The sequence below is a fragment of the Petromyzon marinus genome, chromosome 64 (assembly GCF_048934315.1).
Source record: "Petromyzon marinus isolate PM22_M1 ecotype Great Lakes invasive population chromosome 64, UKy_Petmar_22M1.pri1.0, whole genome shotgun sequence".
NCBI lineage: Eukaryota > Metazoa > Chordata > Hyperoartia > Petromyzontiformes > Petromyzontidae > Petromyzon > Petromyzon marinus.
Window position 1 is genome coordinate 67,902 of NC_133730.1, and position 15,251 is coordinate 83,152.

A 15,251-nucleotide genomic window follows, 5' to 3' on the forward strand; every position below is an offset into this window, starting at 1 on the left:
ATATTTGAATTCAGCACATCAAAATCCATAATAAACAGCACATTTCATCTCTGAAGCAGATGACGTCTAAAAAATTATAGACCAGTGTAAGCGGGGTGGTCCAGTGGGCTGGTTCGTTCATGCTGGCTGGCTGTGGAGTTTAAAAAATGTAGACATTTGCGGGGGCTAATGCCCCAGGCCACTCCTGTTTCCGCATATCGTCTGCGAGGCGCAACTGAACCCAGGGAGCCACAGTTGGCCACCCCCTGGCCTACTGCATCAGTCCAGCCAACAACCGGAAGTTGGGTTTTTAATGCCCACTTAGGATTGGACATTATGTCCCATCATCCCCCCTTCCCCCTTGAGCCATGCAGCATAGCTCAAAAATTACCTCCTTGAACTCAGACTTGAGGACACAGTGCCCCAGACTGGGCTGCCACTGCAGTTTGCGGCCACTGTGCTTCCCCAGATAGAACGTCTTGAACACCTCCTGCAGCTTCACCATCTGTGCACACACACACGTCAGAACATTACCATGAGCATCTGTGTATAAATGTGAGCAGGTATGCAAAGACATACCGTGTGCGTTATTACGAGTGTGTATGTACGAATATTGAATATACATTTTGGCCAAGCGAAGTTAATCCATATTTTGATGAGTCGTGATTTTAGTGCATCAGTACAGTATCAAATGAACTTACAAATAAACTAAGCAACAAAACTAATGGTCACCCAATTCAGTCTTATCCACTCCAATTGCTGAAAGGTATCAAAGTTGAACTGACGGGCATTCATTTTGCCCAGATGACATTATTGGTTGTAATTAAGTTTACATGAAAGCATGTAACAGGTAGGCCGCTAGGAGGCTACTATCTCCCACCCATGATCAGATGACCCACATCAATGGGAAACTGGTATTTAAAGAGCATGAAGGTGCATTGTCTTAAGCAGCACCGTTGAGTCTAGTCACTCTTGTGTGCGATACAGACCAATGCTCAATTAACTCCGGAAATACTTCTGCTATTTCATATTCTGGAACCTGACATGACTCTACTGATTAAATTACTTCTATAAGGGACGTTCCCTTCCCCCAGTAGGGATGTGAGTGTGTGACCGAGGCTGGGCACCGGACCTCAGGGGGTAGGTGGACCTCCATAGGCGTGTACGTCGGCCAGTAGCCCATGGTGAGAATGTTCACCGTCAGCTCAATGTTGTTGGCATCATTCTGGTTCTGCATATACTTCACGTGCGCATAGACACAATCACATATATATGCATGTGCACACACGAGCCAACATTCACCACGAAGAGCAGATAACATCACCACAGCGCTTGTGTCAGACGAGGTGTACTCGGCGGCTACGGGACAACTGTTATGGGTTGTCTGAAATACAAAAAAGACAAAGATCCCCCGTATAGCCTTAACAGTCTGTAGGGGCAAGTGCTGTTAGCAAGGACCTATGAAGGCCGGAACGGTACGCGAGGGGGTGGGTGGCTAGCACCACGGCCGACCGCCTTTGTCTCCCCAGTGGCGATGTTTACACACCGCACCAGGTACTCATTTGAGGATGAGTCGACCTCGGGGAGGCCCAGCACCGGTTCAGATAATCGTCACTAGTGTTGGCCGTGAGCGGGAATCGAACCCGGGTCGCCGGGTTCGTAGCGCAGCGCGCTAACCGCGACACTACCGCTCTTCACGTGTCTGAAATACAAACACGTGCACACACACACATCCCACAAACGTACAAGAGCATGCACACACAAACACACAGGGTGGACAGGCTGACGGCCCCCAAAACAGGATCCCCCTCTCAACCCACAGACAGATTGCCGATGCTACCTGTTGTGCTGCCTATTCAGTTCACAGACGCACGGAGCACACACCCCACGGCCTCATTAGAGAGAAGCGCTCGTGTTGTTAGCTGCAGGTGAGACTCATGACCTTACAAGAACTCAAGCGCTTGCGCCGTGCCACCATTCCAAGAACATTAACAGTAGGCAAGAGACAGTGGTGCAAGCTGTGATGTCTGGAGGCCATGAGTCACCTGCTTGAACTGGATCATGATATCCTTGGACAGCTCCATGTCCTTGAACATGCCCTCCAGTTTGCTGGTAAACGCCCCTCCACACTCTGCACACAACCAAACAATGCCATTTAGCAGTATCCAAAGACTGTAGGGGCAAGTGCCACTACTGAGCACCTACTAAGCCCAGCAGGGCGTATGAGGTAGTGGTGGATGCGGACAACGCAAAACTCATCTGCCTTTATATTCTTGGTTCTTTCGGTAAAGTCACGGAGAAGGGAAACAATAAAATAATACAAATATAAAACAATTAAATTCTCACGACGTTTCGACTGTAACACAAGCAATCATCATCAGGTGTGAAAACCACAGCTGTCAAAACGTCGTGAGAATTAATTGTTTTATATTTGTATTATTTTATTGTTTCCTTTCTACGTGACTTTACCGAAAGAACCAAGAATATGAATCCCTGCAGTCACGAAAGCTTTAAATCATCTGCCTTTGTGAGTGCCGATGTGGACCACACTACACAGGGCATAAAGGGCACAAAGGAAACAGAGTTGACCCGAGACACATTGGACATATGAAGATGTTAAACCCAGACACACACGGAGACATGCCCACACCAACCGTGCTTGAGTTTGGAGAGCATGGACTTCTCAGCGTCCACAGACGCACTCTTCCCCACCAGCAGCCTTTTAGCCAGGTCCTTCTTGTAGAATGCCTCAAACACGTCTTTTCCTGCAAACACACACAGATATAGCAGAGTGAAACATAGGGAGATGGGGGCAGAGGACAAAGGAAAAGGGGGTGGAAGGAACGAGGCTTGGCGCAGGGTGTCTCCTCACCGTGAATGAAGCGGAAGATGATCATGATCTTGTCGAGCAGCCTCTCCAGCTCCTCGTCAGTCGCCTCTTTGTTCCCCGCGCGCAGTTTAGAATCCACATACTTGGCTGTAAATGCAACACCAGCCATTCACCAATAAGAGGTGGTCACATCGCCAGAGTATTTGTGCGAGGCTAGGTGCACTTTGAGGCAACGTGAAGTGTTGAACGCTCGCTGACAGGTCATGGAACGGATCCAGGTGCCATGGGTTGACAGACGGCTGCCAGATGCACCAGCTGTGCCCTCTACTGTGCCAACTTGCTGCTTTTTAGCCACCCAGCATGCCGCTCATTGGTGTGAGCATCGTTCCTCTGCCCTCCGCTGTTGCTGAAGGACTGCCTACAACTGCTTAGTAGCTTCCTTCACGAGCCTCCTCTTCAAAGGCTGATCTTTGACACTGCTGGTACCAGTCATCAGCAAGTCCAAGTAGCTCGATATACTCCTTTACCGCATAAATCCATCTCATCTCTACCCCGTGCAGTTCCTATTTAGCCCCTTCTATCTGTCCAAATAGAAGCTGTTTGGGCATGTGGTGGCTGAGCATGCGGGCTACATGACCCAGTCAATTGTAGCTCATTAATTGGACTGTGTCCAAATCTTTCAAGAATTGAGCTCCTCACACAATGCAGTTTGGTTAAACCCCGGATAAAACATAGGCTGGCCTGCTTATTTCAATCTGCCACAGATGTTCCTTCACAGGGCTGCAGGTTTCAGGCAACACAACATTTTCTAAAGTTTTGTTCATATCAGATCTTTAAAAGTTGTATTGTCACCTCCCCCCTTAAAAATGAACAGAAGTAATTATTTGAAGGCCTTCAACCTTTTTTACAGTGCTTTCACGTGAAATTGAGCACATGGCTTGAGAGCAGACATGGACCAGTATGCGAGCGGTGCCGACTCAGTGCTTGGACATGGCCATTATGAGCCCGCGATGGAGCTTCCCCGCTCGATGCGCTATGCGTGGGCTCTGACCGATGAGCTCAGCAGGCTTGTTGAGCCTCTTGTTGATGAACGTCTCGAAGGCCTCCTTCATGGCGTTGATGAACTTGTCGCTGCGCTGGAAGCAAACCTCCACGATCACGTCCACCTTCTCCTTGAAATCCAGCAGTTCCTGCACCATCGTCTTGTCCTTTTCGGGGTTCACCACGATCGTCGTGCCGAACACCTGCCACCCGTACACCAAGCAGCAGCCAATAATGTCAGCGGAGGCGTTTATGGAACGCTGAGGGTACAATCGTTAGCAGCCGGAAGCGGGTTTCTCTGCTACAAAGCATTTACGGACCACGACAATGCGTGTCTAAAATGGGTTGGGTGGGAAAATTGACAGCAATTCTGTCAATTTACCAGATTTACAGGTTATAAGATAACTCTGCAGGCAGATTGCATTTCAGTGTACATGGTTTACATAAAACGCAATTGTAAGATTCCTCCAGATATTCATGCTAGGAATGTTCGCTGTTTGCTCTGAAGAATGTACTCACTCGCTCACAACAAAGACAAAAATCCCCATATAGCCTTAGCAGACTGTTGGGGCAAGTGCTATTAGAGAGCACCTATGAAGACCATGGCTGGGAATCGAACTTGGGTCGCTGCGTTTGTAGTTCAGTGCGATAACCACAAACACTGCAGACACACTCAATTAGTCACAAAAATAAAGATCCCCCGTATAGCCGTAACCGATTGTAGGAGCAAGTGCTGTTAGCGAACATCGATGAAGGCCGGCAAAGCTCACCATCCTTGACACATGCCCCTCACTCCTCTCTCCCTCCTATCATAACAAAAGGGGTTCCACAGGGTTCCATCCTCGGCCCCCTCTTGTTCTCTCTTTATGTCAATGACTTGGGCACTGACCTGGATCATTCCAGGGTAAATCTGATTGCAGATGATACGATACTGATTACTGCTGGCCGCTCTCCGGATGACGTGATTGCTAAGCTCCAGGGTGATTTTCAACAAACTACAACATCAGCTAGTTGCTCTTAAACTAGTCCTGAATACCTCCAAAACGAAGGTGCTATGCTTCTCACCAGGACTAAAGCAGGAAGTAAATTTCCCAAAATTACATTCCTAAAAAAATTATCAAATAGAGCAAGCCAAAATCTACAAGTATCTTGGGGTCATCTTTTGATTAAAAACTGAATTTTCAAGATCACATTGATTATATTGGTAAAAAGACAAAATAAAAAATCGGTTTTCTGTATCGACACAAGCATTGCTTCCCCTCTATGTTCCGTTTGGAATTGATAAAAGCTACCATACTTCCTCTACTTAATTACTGTGACATCGTATATAAATCAGCCCCCAGTACTGTACTGAAGAAGCTTGATCCAATCTATCGCTCGGCCTTAAGATATGCATTGAACTGCCCATACAAGACCCACTACTGCAATCTCTACATTGGGTAAAACTTAACATCTCTTAATGATCGACGGCTTGTGCATCAGATCTTATTTATTCACGATGCACTGACAAAAAAATCAGCAAACTACCTGCTGGATCTCCTCACTGTTTCGAAGAACAAACGTGACCTAAGGTCCTCGCTCATTTACCAGCTTCACAGTACAAACACTGGAGGAAGTCCTTTGTTGTTGATACCGCCAGGGTCTGGAATGCTATCACCAATAAACTGCAACTTGGATCATTACCTGTGAGATCTGCACTCAAAACTGCTCTTGAGGAGCTGTACACCCCCCGCTGCCACTGCTATGCAGAGTGGCCTAAAATCAAATGCATCTCTCCGAATGTCCGCTGCAAAGTATGATCTTGAGTTTTGGTTATAGTGTGCTGATCTTTAAAGGTGCATTGAAAAATGTTGATACTCCTACTGATACTGCTGCTGTTATGGAGTGACTCATGCTGCCAGCTATGGCTGCAAAGATGGGTCGTACATGTTATGCATATCGTTTAATTTGATTCACAGTTCCTATGATCACTGTTACATTGTTTTATAGCTTTATTTTGGTGATTTCGAAAAGGTATGGTTAAGGCATGTTTGTTGAAGTACGGAGCTAGACTGATAACTTTAATCTAAATTGTCTTATGGTTGTTATTGTTTGACTTGCATCCCACTGGGATTTTTGCACACAGCGTTGATATACAGTGCTTTTTTCTGGAAGATTTTGCTGTTTTTTTGCTGGATGTTTCTGTTGCACGTCATCACTTTAAGATCTTCTTTGTTCATGTTTTTGTTTGCTGCAGTTGCACCCAAGTCAAGAGTCGCATGGCTCACAGGGCTATACCTAATACAGTAAAACCTTAGATTGCAAGTAACTTCGTCTGCGAGTGTTTTGCAAGACGAGCAAATTTTTTTAATGAATATTAATTTTATAAACGAGCGAGGTCTTGCAATACGAGTAGCACGTATACGCTTTGTCTGCCGAGCGTCACGTGATCACAACTGATATACGAGTGCTTTGGATTACAAACACGTTTCCGGAACGAATAATGCTCGCAATCCAAGGTTTTACTGTAAATGAAACTAAATCATGTCTCTGTGGCAGTAAACCACACCTTGATGTAGTCGGCCCAGTGCTGCAGCAAGACCTGGATTCCGCCCTTAACACGGCTGAACAGCTGATAGAGCAGGGACAGCTCAGGAATCCGGTTCTCATCCAGGAGGTTGTTCAACCCTGCAAATGCACACAAACTTATATACACACACACAATATACATACTTACACATATCCACACAAACACAAGTATCCAGATCAAGCAGACTGTTCAGTAGTGTGGCATTTGATTGGTGAGTCTCATGGTGTGGTGGTAAGTAGTGGGCCAGTCCTATGGCGAGTAGTGGTATGTCATGGTGAGTCTCGTGGTAAGTTGTGATGAGTATTGGCGAATCTCATGATGAATAGTAATGAGTAGTTGCCAGTCTGTGGAGTCTCATGGTGTGGTGGCAAGTCTTGCAAGGAGTAGACAAGAGGCTATTGGTCAGTAGTGGGGAGTGTACAGGCTGCACCTTTCTGCAGGATGGCCGTCAAGTGCTCCCCTAGTAGCTGTTTCTCCACGGTGGCGATGAGTGACTTCCTGCAATGATGGCACAAAGACATACGTCATCAATGGGACATGCGTCGGTGAGCGTGTGTGAGCAAACAGGATTGATTGTGAAAGAATGAGGGCATATGCTTGTGAGCAGCTCTCGTGTGGCAGAGAACACTGGATCAGTTGAGCGGCTTTATCTTTCATCAGCCGCATAACGGAGTGTGGAAGCTACCTGACCTATTGCTCCATGCGAAGCTCCTGGTCTTCTCAGACACAGTTACACCTTTCCTTCAGTATAATTGTGAAACGGGGACTCCGCTTTCAAGAAACATCTCCGCAGATTTGAAACATTCAGGCTGTTCTGCCTCTAAACCATCTTGGGTTTATATTCTTTGGCTCTTTCGGTAAAGTCACATAGAAGAAAAATAATAATCAAAATAAAGTTAATTAAAAAAACCTTCGTGAGTTTACTGGCAGTCTATAATGGAGACTATAGCCCAATTTTTAAGTTGGTGAGCGTATTGGCAATCTATAATGCAGGCTGCAGCCTGGTTCGTAACCTAAGTGAGCACACTGGCAGTCTATAATGTAGGCTTATTCTGGTTCTTTCAAACTTATTCTGGTTCTTTCATCCTGGGTTTACTTAGACTGGAATACTTGAGTTCACAGACCCATGAAAGTTCTGGAAGCAAGCTGCATTGGCTGGGTCATGAAGCCTGCATGCCCAGCCATTGCATGCCAAGCTATCACATGCCCAAGCAGGTTGTTTGTCAGGATAGAGGAGGCTAAATGGGCACAGCACGAGCTGAAGAGAAGGGCTGATGTAGTACCAGAAGATATGCAGCTCGTTGAACTTGCTGATGATTAGTATGAGCAGTATCAAGATCGGCTTCTGTGGAGGAGGCGGCTTGTGAAGGACACTACTGGGCAGTTGCAGGCAATCGCTCTCCAATAACCGACACTCGTAATAACGAGCGGAGCGCCGGGTGGCTAAAACGCAGCAAATTGGCAGTAGGGAGCACAGGTGTGCCGTGACCTCCTGGTAGCAAGCTTTCCGCACTTCACGTGGCCTCCAAGTGCACCTAGCCTGGAAAAAGCACCGTCGTGATGTAACCAGCACTTCGTGGCCAATGGTGACTGCTGCTATTGTTGTCGTCTCATGTGTGATGAGTGGTGGTGCGGTGATTTACACAATGCACTTCGATCCTGGCGGAACTGCATTGGTATACGTGTAAAGAATGTGTGCATTAGACCTGGGCAATTCTCACGATTCCTATCCTTATCACGCGATTCTGCTCTCAGAATTTTACACGATTCTTAGCAGCGCTGTGAGATTAGCAGAATCTAAGAATCATGGAGGAATCAGGCCGTACGGACCTGGGCGTGGCATCGTATAACGGACGGCCCGTGGGGTCTGACCAGTCTAGTGAATTGTATTGTATTGCGTACGCATTGGTCAAACGTATTAATGGGAAGCCCGGTCAATCTCGCCCTGCTACAATCAGCTTCGATATAAGAGTGCTGATGTGCATGCTATGCGTGTGTGTGCAGTTTTTCCCATGTGCAGCATTACTGTGTGCTCTGGTCAAGGTAGGTGATGATTCTGTCGGACTCCTCCTCTAGCCGCTTGTTCACATGATGCAAGTACTCCGGCACCTGCGCAGATATCACAGAGTCTCACGTGACTGCCACAGTACACTTGGTATCCTTATGGATTGAGACAGCATTGCACAATGTGGTGCCTCAGAAACACTTCCAATTAATAAGTGGTTTTCCTCTATAATATCAGCTAAGAAACCAATTCCGCTCACTGCCAGAATAAGTTGAGCGAACTGTACCCGTTCTGTTAAGATTTTTTTCTCTGTTAATTATTTTGAAATTGAGCCATCAGCGTCATGTAACATGACAAATACATTCCCATTTGCAGCTCACAGAAGGGAAAATTCCATCACTCAGTCAATGAACCACCATGAAAGATGACATCTAAAGGCTGCTTATTCACACCAAGTGGCAACATTTTTTGAATGCTCTGCAACAAGTGCCAATTGTTGTGTGAAGATTGTTTAGTCCTCTGGGCTTGAAAATAAAGACAACACCCACATCTTCTTTGGTTCTTTCGGTAAAGTCACGTAGAAAGAGAATAAAATAATAAAATAAGACAATAAAATTATCACGACGTTTCGGCCACAACACAACACCCACATTTTACATAAAGATGTTGTTGTACAATGACTGAAACTATTAATTGAAAATCTGTTTCATCACATGTGGCTGAAACCCAGATCAGAAGTCAGAATTTTAGCAGTGCCGGTTCAGTGCACTGACACCGCATGACCTAGGCATGGAATGAATGACTACTCCCCCACACCATGATTCAGTGAATTGTCAAGATTTGGGGTTCTGATTTGACTCAAAAATGTATTCCCTTAGGACTCATGTGTACCACTTTGTTTATATTGTCTTTCTTGCAAGGTCATATGAGCTGTCTCATTTGTTCTTATGCCAAAACCACCATCCTTAAGGCAACATACACATAAATTACACTTAACATAAACAATCGAGTGTTACGAGTATAATTTTATGCAATTGTCACAAGCATAATATTCTCTATTCATTGATTACTCGATTATATTTTACTTCCCTAATATTAACCCCCAAAGCTGTCCAAGCACCTCCTTGCTTGTGTACAGTCAGTTCGAATGCCATGTGGTGGAGATGCTGGTGATGGCAATAAGTCACCTCGCGCTCCTGCATAAGCCTCTGTCCCTCCGCTGCGTACAGGCGATTTGTTTCAACCAAGAACCTCTGCTCAAAGCAGTCCTGGTATATCTGTGCACCAGCCCAGGAGCACACAGCAAAAGCAGGTCAGTCACACACGGCCTCCCGGACACGCAGTTTTAGGTGAACAGAACAGACTGAAAATGTACTGGGTACAGATAAGAGGTGTACAGGTGGCTCATATACACTCATCAAGCGGACAGACAGCATACTGATCAATGGTTATGTATATTTGGCTATGTGTACATGGCTATGTGTGTACACAACAGTAGATCAGACAGCACGTTGAGCAATGGGTGTGTGTGTATACTTATCACGTACACACCTGCAGGTCAGACAGCATGCTGAGGAGGCTGCGCAGGAGGCTACGGTCGACCGTCTCACCGCTACGCTCACGCTCAATGAGCAGCAGGAGCCCATCGATCGTGCGGTTCTGCACTAGGCGGTCACTCACAACGTGCGTGCGGAACAGCTCCAGACCCATGTCCCTGTACACACACACACAAAAAAACAGGACCCCTGTATGCTTTTAGCGAGCCCCTATTTAGCCAGGCACGGCACATGAGGGGGTGGGTGGCCAGCAGCACGACTGGCTGCCTTTGTCTACCCAGTGTTGATGTTTACACACCACATGAGGTACTAATTTAAGACTGAAGCAATCTGAGGGCGGTGCATAATTGGTTCAGATGTTCGTCACTAATTTTGGCATTGAGTGAGAAATGAACTCAGGTCACCAGATTCCAAGGATTGTGATATGGAAAAGTGATAGAAGACCTTACCGCAACTCGAGATTTGAAACACTGACCCGCAACCTCTACCACACACTGACTCACTTCATACACCCAAGTGGCACAGCTTTACGAGTAGACAAGAGGCTAATAACTCACCATATGGAGGGCAACATAGAGTTCTGCAGCACGTATGTACGATCCAGGAACAGGAAGATACTTCTGATCATTATCTGTGGCACAGAAAACACACGTCAACCATGAGCTTCCACGTGCAATGGCACTGCTGGGCAGGCGGTGTTATAGTGGGTGCCCGTCGAGGCTGGGACGAACCAGTGAAAACCCGGAAAACCCATCTTTTGGACTAAATTGCAATCCAAGTACTTACTTAAGGTAGGGTTAACACCAGGTTTCAGTTACCAACTGTTGTTAACATTGGTTTATATAGTATCCGTGAGAGATGTAATGGTGTGAAGCCATAATTCAGCATTGGATTAACGTGGCTAATGATGAGGATGATAGCATCTAAATGTGACCACATTTCAAGCCAGGTCAATGGGATCGTAGTGCAATCACTGACCACACTACCACACCAATACACTCAGGACACACTGTAAAATCAACACAACAAAGATCCCCCGCAGAGCCATTAAAACTGGTAGGGCAAACACTGTCTACAAGCACCTATTATAGATGGAACAGCACATGGAAGGGGTAGTGTGGGCAGGACCACACCTGGCCACCGATGTCTCCATAGTGGAATGTATACACGCTGTGCTAGTTACTGATTTAAGGCTGATTTGACCTAGGGGAAGCGAGAATTTTTTTCTGATACCACTTGCCAATGATGTTCGCCGTGAGCAGGAACCAAAGATTGCTGGGTTCATAGTGAATGCAGGAACCACTGCACCACTGCAGCCCACACACAAACTCACATCATAGGGTGCGTCTTGCTTAGAAGCAGCTTATGTCAGAGTGCCTATGGCATAAGCTGTCTTACCATCTGCCGGCAGTGATCTTGCCAGCACTTGTCAATGTGCTTCAGGAACAACACGCTGTCCATCGAGCCTGTGGGTTTTTGTTAAGGGCGACGGCTGTACACACATAGATGCCCGATTCATAACTTAGTTCCAATCTGCATCTTTCATTGAATCAGCACTTCTTTTCAATGTATTTGCTGATACAATTATTGATTCAAGATTTTGGTTTTGGGTTAATCAGTGAATGTGGGTCAGTTTTCTTCTTCTTTCATATGGCTGTAGATGCAGAGCAACAACCACAATTTCACATTCAGGTGGTTAAGCCAGATAACCGTGTCATGTGTAGCGGAGGGTATTACTGTGATGTCTCCTTCGCATTTGTGGATCAGGCATTGCATTGTTATACGTTGTATGATCCAAGGCCGTAGCCATGAAGTAAACATTGGGGGGGACCAAATCCTCCAGGGTGTCTGGGGGTCCAAACCCAGAAAAATATCTAAATTTGAAAACTCATTTCCTGCTTAAAATATTAAAAAATTGACTAACACATGTGATGGAATTTTTATTTATTTTTTATAATATCTAATAGTGTATTGTATTAAATTGCTCTGTTTTTACTTTTTTACCATTTCTTGTTTCATTGAATGCAATAGCAGATATTAGGAATGAATAAAGTACAACCATAACCACATTCATATAAACAGAAATATATGCATTGATTTATATGAAGACAAGTCCTGATATTGTGGCCAAGGTTTAGAAAATTGTTTCTTTTTATTTACACAGCATTGCAATTTTTATAGCAATATATTGGGGGGACATTTTGAGCATATTTAAATATTGGGGGGATGTGTCCTCCCCAATATATATTATAATTACGGCCTTGGAATGATCTGTTCTGGATGACCAGTGGCACACACTGGAGTTTTTAAGTATTCATTTGTGCATCAGGTGTCCGTGTCTGCCATGGTTTGTGCAGATGCGGATACCTGATGCACAAATGGAAGCTTAAAAATTATCCACTGTGTGTGTGTGTGGGTCAGTGTGTAGGAGACCTGGTAGGTGACTTCTTAACATTTGGGATCGTGAGAGGTGAGGTAAGTAAATGGAAGAATGGAAAATTGGGTTTCTAAGTGTGTGACTGGTTTATCGAGAAGGCGAGTGTGGAAGTGCTTAGGTGAACGAGTGTGGAGCTGCTAAATTATTTTTAAAAATTCGACATAGTTCGAGAAGCTTTCCATGGCTGTACCAGAGGAATTCCATCTGGTACATATACAATGGGAGGCTGATTGATGCCTGGGTCCGGTCATGGGATGGCTCCCTACTGGTCAACCATGTTATGTATCCTAATGATCTGGTAATTGCTGCTCACTCTCAGGAGTTGGAGGCTCTGCTGCTGAACTTGGAGCAAGCCACAAAGAGGTGGGGCCTTACCATCAGTCCCACTAAAAGTAAGTACTTTTCTGGGTATTTTACATCCACAACTGCCACATGAGTAATGTGGCAGTTGGAGAGAGTGGATATTTTCCATACCTGGACAGTGTACTTACGAGCAGCTCCGATTGGCAGTAGAGGTCTCACTGTGAATTAGTTGAGCGGCATTATCTCTTCATGAGCTGCAAAATTCTGTTTGGAAGACTGGCCTTTCACGCCACGTGAAGCTTTGGGTCTGCTCGGCCACAGTTATGCCCTCACTTGTCTATGCGTGCGAAAAGTGGAAACCTCCAATGCAACATCTTCGCCGGTTAGAAACATTCAGGCTGGGCTGCTTGTGATTCATCCAGGGCTTAACCAGGCTGGATTGCGTGAGCTTAAAATCATTTAAAGGCCTGGACACAGTCCCATTGGTGAGCTCCTTCAGCAGGGAAGGCTATGTTGGCTGGGTCATGTAGCCCACATGCCCTTCCACCGCTTGCCAAATAAACTTTTGTTTGGCTGGAAAGAGGGTACCAAACGGGTACGGCAAGAGCTAGAGAAGAGATGGGCTGATGTGATACAGAAGGATGTGGAGCTGAGTGGACTTGCCAAAGAGACTGTTACCAGCTCTGTGGTCATGTTCGAGCTCTAGGGAATAGGCTTATAAAGGACGTGACTTGACAGTTGGAGAAAGTTGCCCTCCAACAACAGCAGAGGGCAGAGGAGTGACACCAACAAGCGGAGCGCCGGGCAACTAAAACGCAAGTTGTCACAGTAAGGAACACAGGTGGTGCACCTGCCAATCATTTCAGTCAACCCATGGTTCCTGGATCTGTTCCATTACATCTTACCAGCACACTTCACGTGGCCTCAAAGTGCACCTAGCCTGGTACAAGCGCCGCGGTGACGTAACCACCACTTAGTGGAGAATGGCGGCTGTTCTTGCTGTGGGTGAGTCAGCATGTGGGTGAGCTGACTGGTAAAAGGGTTTGTGGATGAGGAGGCAGCTAAGTGCATACGGTATTCCCTCGATATTCACAAGGGATACGTCCCAGAGATGCTTGTGAATAGCAAATTTCGCGGATAATGATATTGACCTACGAATACCTATCTTTTTAATTAATTAACTTAAATAAATACATAAACTATTAAATACATAAAAATTATAACACAAAAAATTGTTATAATAAGCAGTAGGAGAATGCAGCAATGCCAATGATCATTGCGGTGCCATGACTGCTCCAGCATATACACATCTGGATAAACTGGGAAGTCATCTTAATCTCTTAACTTTATTTCATCACTTAATTGTATCACTTTCTCATATCACATTCTCTCATCACTTTATACCATAACTTTATTTCTCTCTCTCTCGATGCAGTCGTATGTTCCAGATATGATTCGCGGATAGAAAGTTCGCTAATAACAATGGAATACTATATTTGGTAAGTGATAACATCAACTGGTAGGTCAGTGGGTATATGTGCTGGTGGGCGAGTGCTGCCCATGTTAGCAAGCGGGCCAAGGATATCCCCAGAAGTGCTGGATCTGAGCGCGGATGTGCTCCTCGCACACCTGCCGCAGCTGTAGGTAAAGCTTTGCAGAGATCTTGTACGAACACAGGTTCTCCACTGCCTGCCAGGTAGAGGGGGAGCATGGCAGAACCAGCAGCAACATCATCATTACCATGCACTACACCATAATGGATCTTCAATAGGGAGAGAATTTTAACTAAATAGCTATGCTTAAACATTATACAAGGTTATGAAGATGCCTTCAGATCATGCCTACAGCTGTGCAAATGTATGTGGAACAAGGCACCGATTCAACTACAATAATTTCCACACACTCAGATTCTCGCATCAAATTGTGCATGCTAGCAGTGATTAATTAAATTTATGTATGTCACCCTGCAGCCACAAACTTCAAGTTCATTGTTTAACCGGGTGAAAACTCAAAGAGACCAGGCTAGAAGCACTACATTCACCAAAATAACAAAACATCTAGCCATCTATCAGTGTGAGCTCCAGGTTCGGAGGTGAAATGCCAACGTAAGCCAGCACTTCCGCCCTGTTCAAAACCTATTTTGGCTGAGCTGAGTCCACTCCCCCACGTCACCCCCTACTATGTCCACCTTTGTCTTCCTCTTGCTCGTTTGCCTTAAATTTCCCCAAGGATGAGGTGTGCCAGAAAGGCTCCATGTGAGGCTTGAGCTCCATGTCCTAAAGCTTGCACTCTAGAGGTTATATTGGAACCCCAAACCATGACAAGAGTGAAGAATGGTTCCACACCACCCTGTGTTGCTGGGCTCACCTGGTAGAGCTCCTCTAGGTTGTACTTAATGGAGGTGCTGTTCTGGATCGCCTGCACAGCCTCCTGCAGCTTTTGCCACGTCTCCGCAGGGTAGCTGTCAGGCAGCTTGGGCTTGTCTGCACACACACACATACACACATATATAGAATACATGCACACAATAG

General features: G+C 45.7%; 1 protein-coding gene across 1 annotated transcript in view; it reads right to left on the bottom strand.

Moving 5' to 3' along the window:
- The window catches only part of LOC116956281 (cullin-4A), a 39,307-nt gene that overhangs the window by 18,094 nt on the left and 5,962 nt on the right, over positions 1 to 15,251 (bottom strand). The window contains exons 2-16 of the mRNA XM_076054051.1: positions 15,088 to 15,203; positions 14,305 to 14,409; positions 11,379 to 11,447; positions 10,538 to 10,611; positions 9,976 to 10,138; positions 9,612 to 9,701; positions 8,446 to 8,528; positions 6,850 to 6,917; positions 6,399 to 6,517; positions 3,861 to 4,053; positions 2,852 to 2,956; positions 2,634 to 2,744; positions 2,025 to 2,110; positions 1,112 to 1,219; positions 371 to 484 (exon numbers count right to left, since the gene is read on the bottom strand). Coding sequence (XP_075910166.1) covers positions 371 to 484; positions 1,112 to 1,219; positions 2,025 to 2,110; positions 2,634 to 2,744; positions 2,852 to 2,956; positions 3,861 to 4,053; positions 6,399 to 6,517; positions 6,850 to 6,917; positions 8,446 to 8,528; positions 9,612 to 9,701; positions 9,976 to 10,138; positions 10,538 to 10,611; positions 11,379 to 11,447; positions 14,305 to 14,409; positions 15,088 to 15,203 — 1,604 coding nt within the window. The remainder of the gene's footprint in view (positions 1 to 370; positions 485 to 1,111; positions 1,220 to 2,024; positions 2,111 to 2,633; positions 2,745 to 2,851; positions 2,957 to 3,860; positions 4,054 to 6,398; positions 6,518 to 6,849; positions 6,918 to 8,445; positions 8,529 to 9,611; positions 9,702 to 9,975; positions 10,139 to 10,537; positions 10,612 to 11,378; positions 11,448 to 14,304; positions 14,410 to 15,087; positions 15,204 to 15,251) is intronic.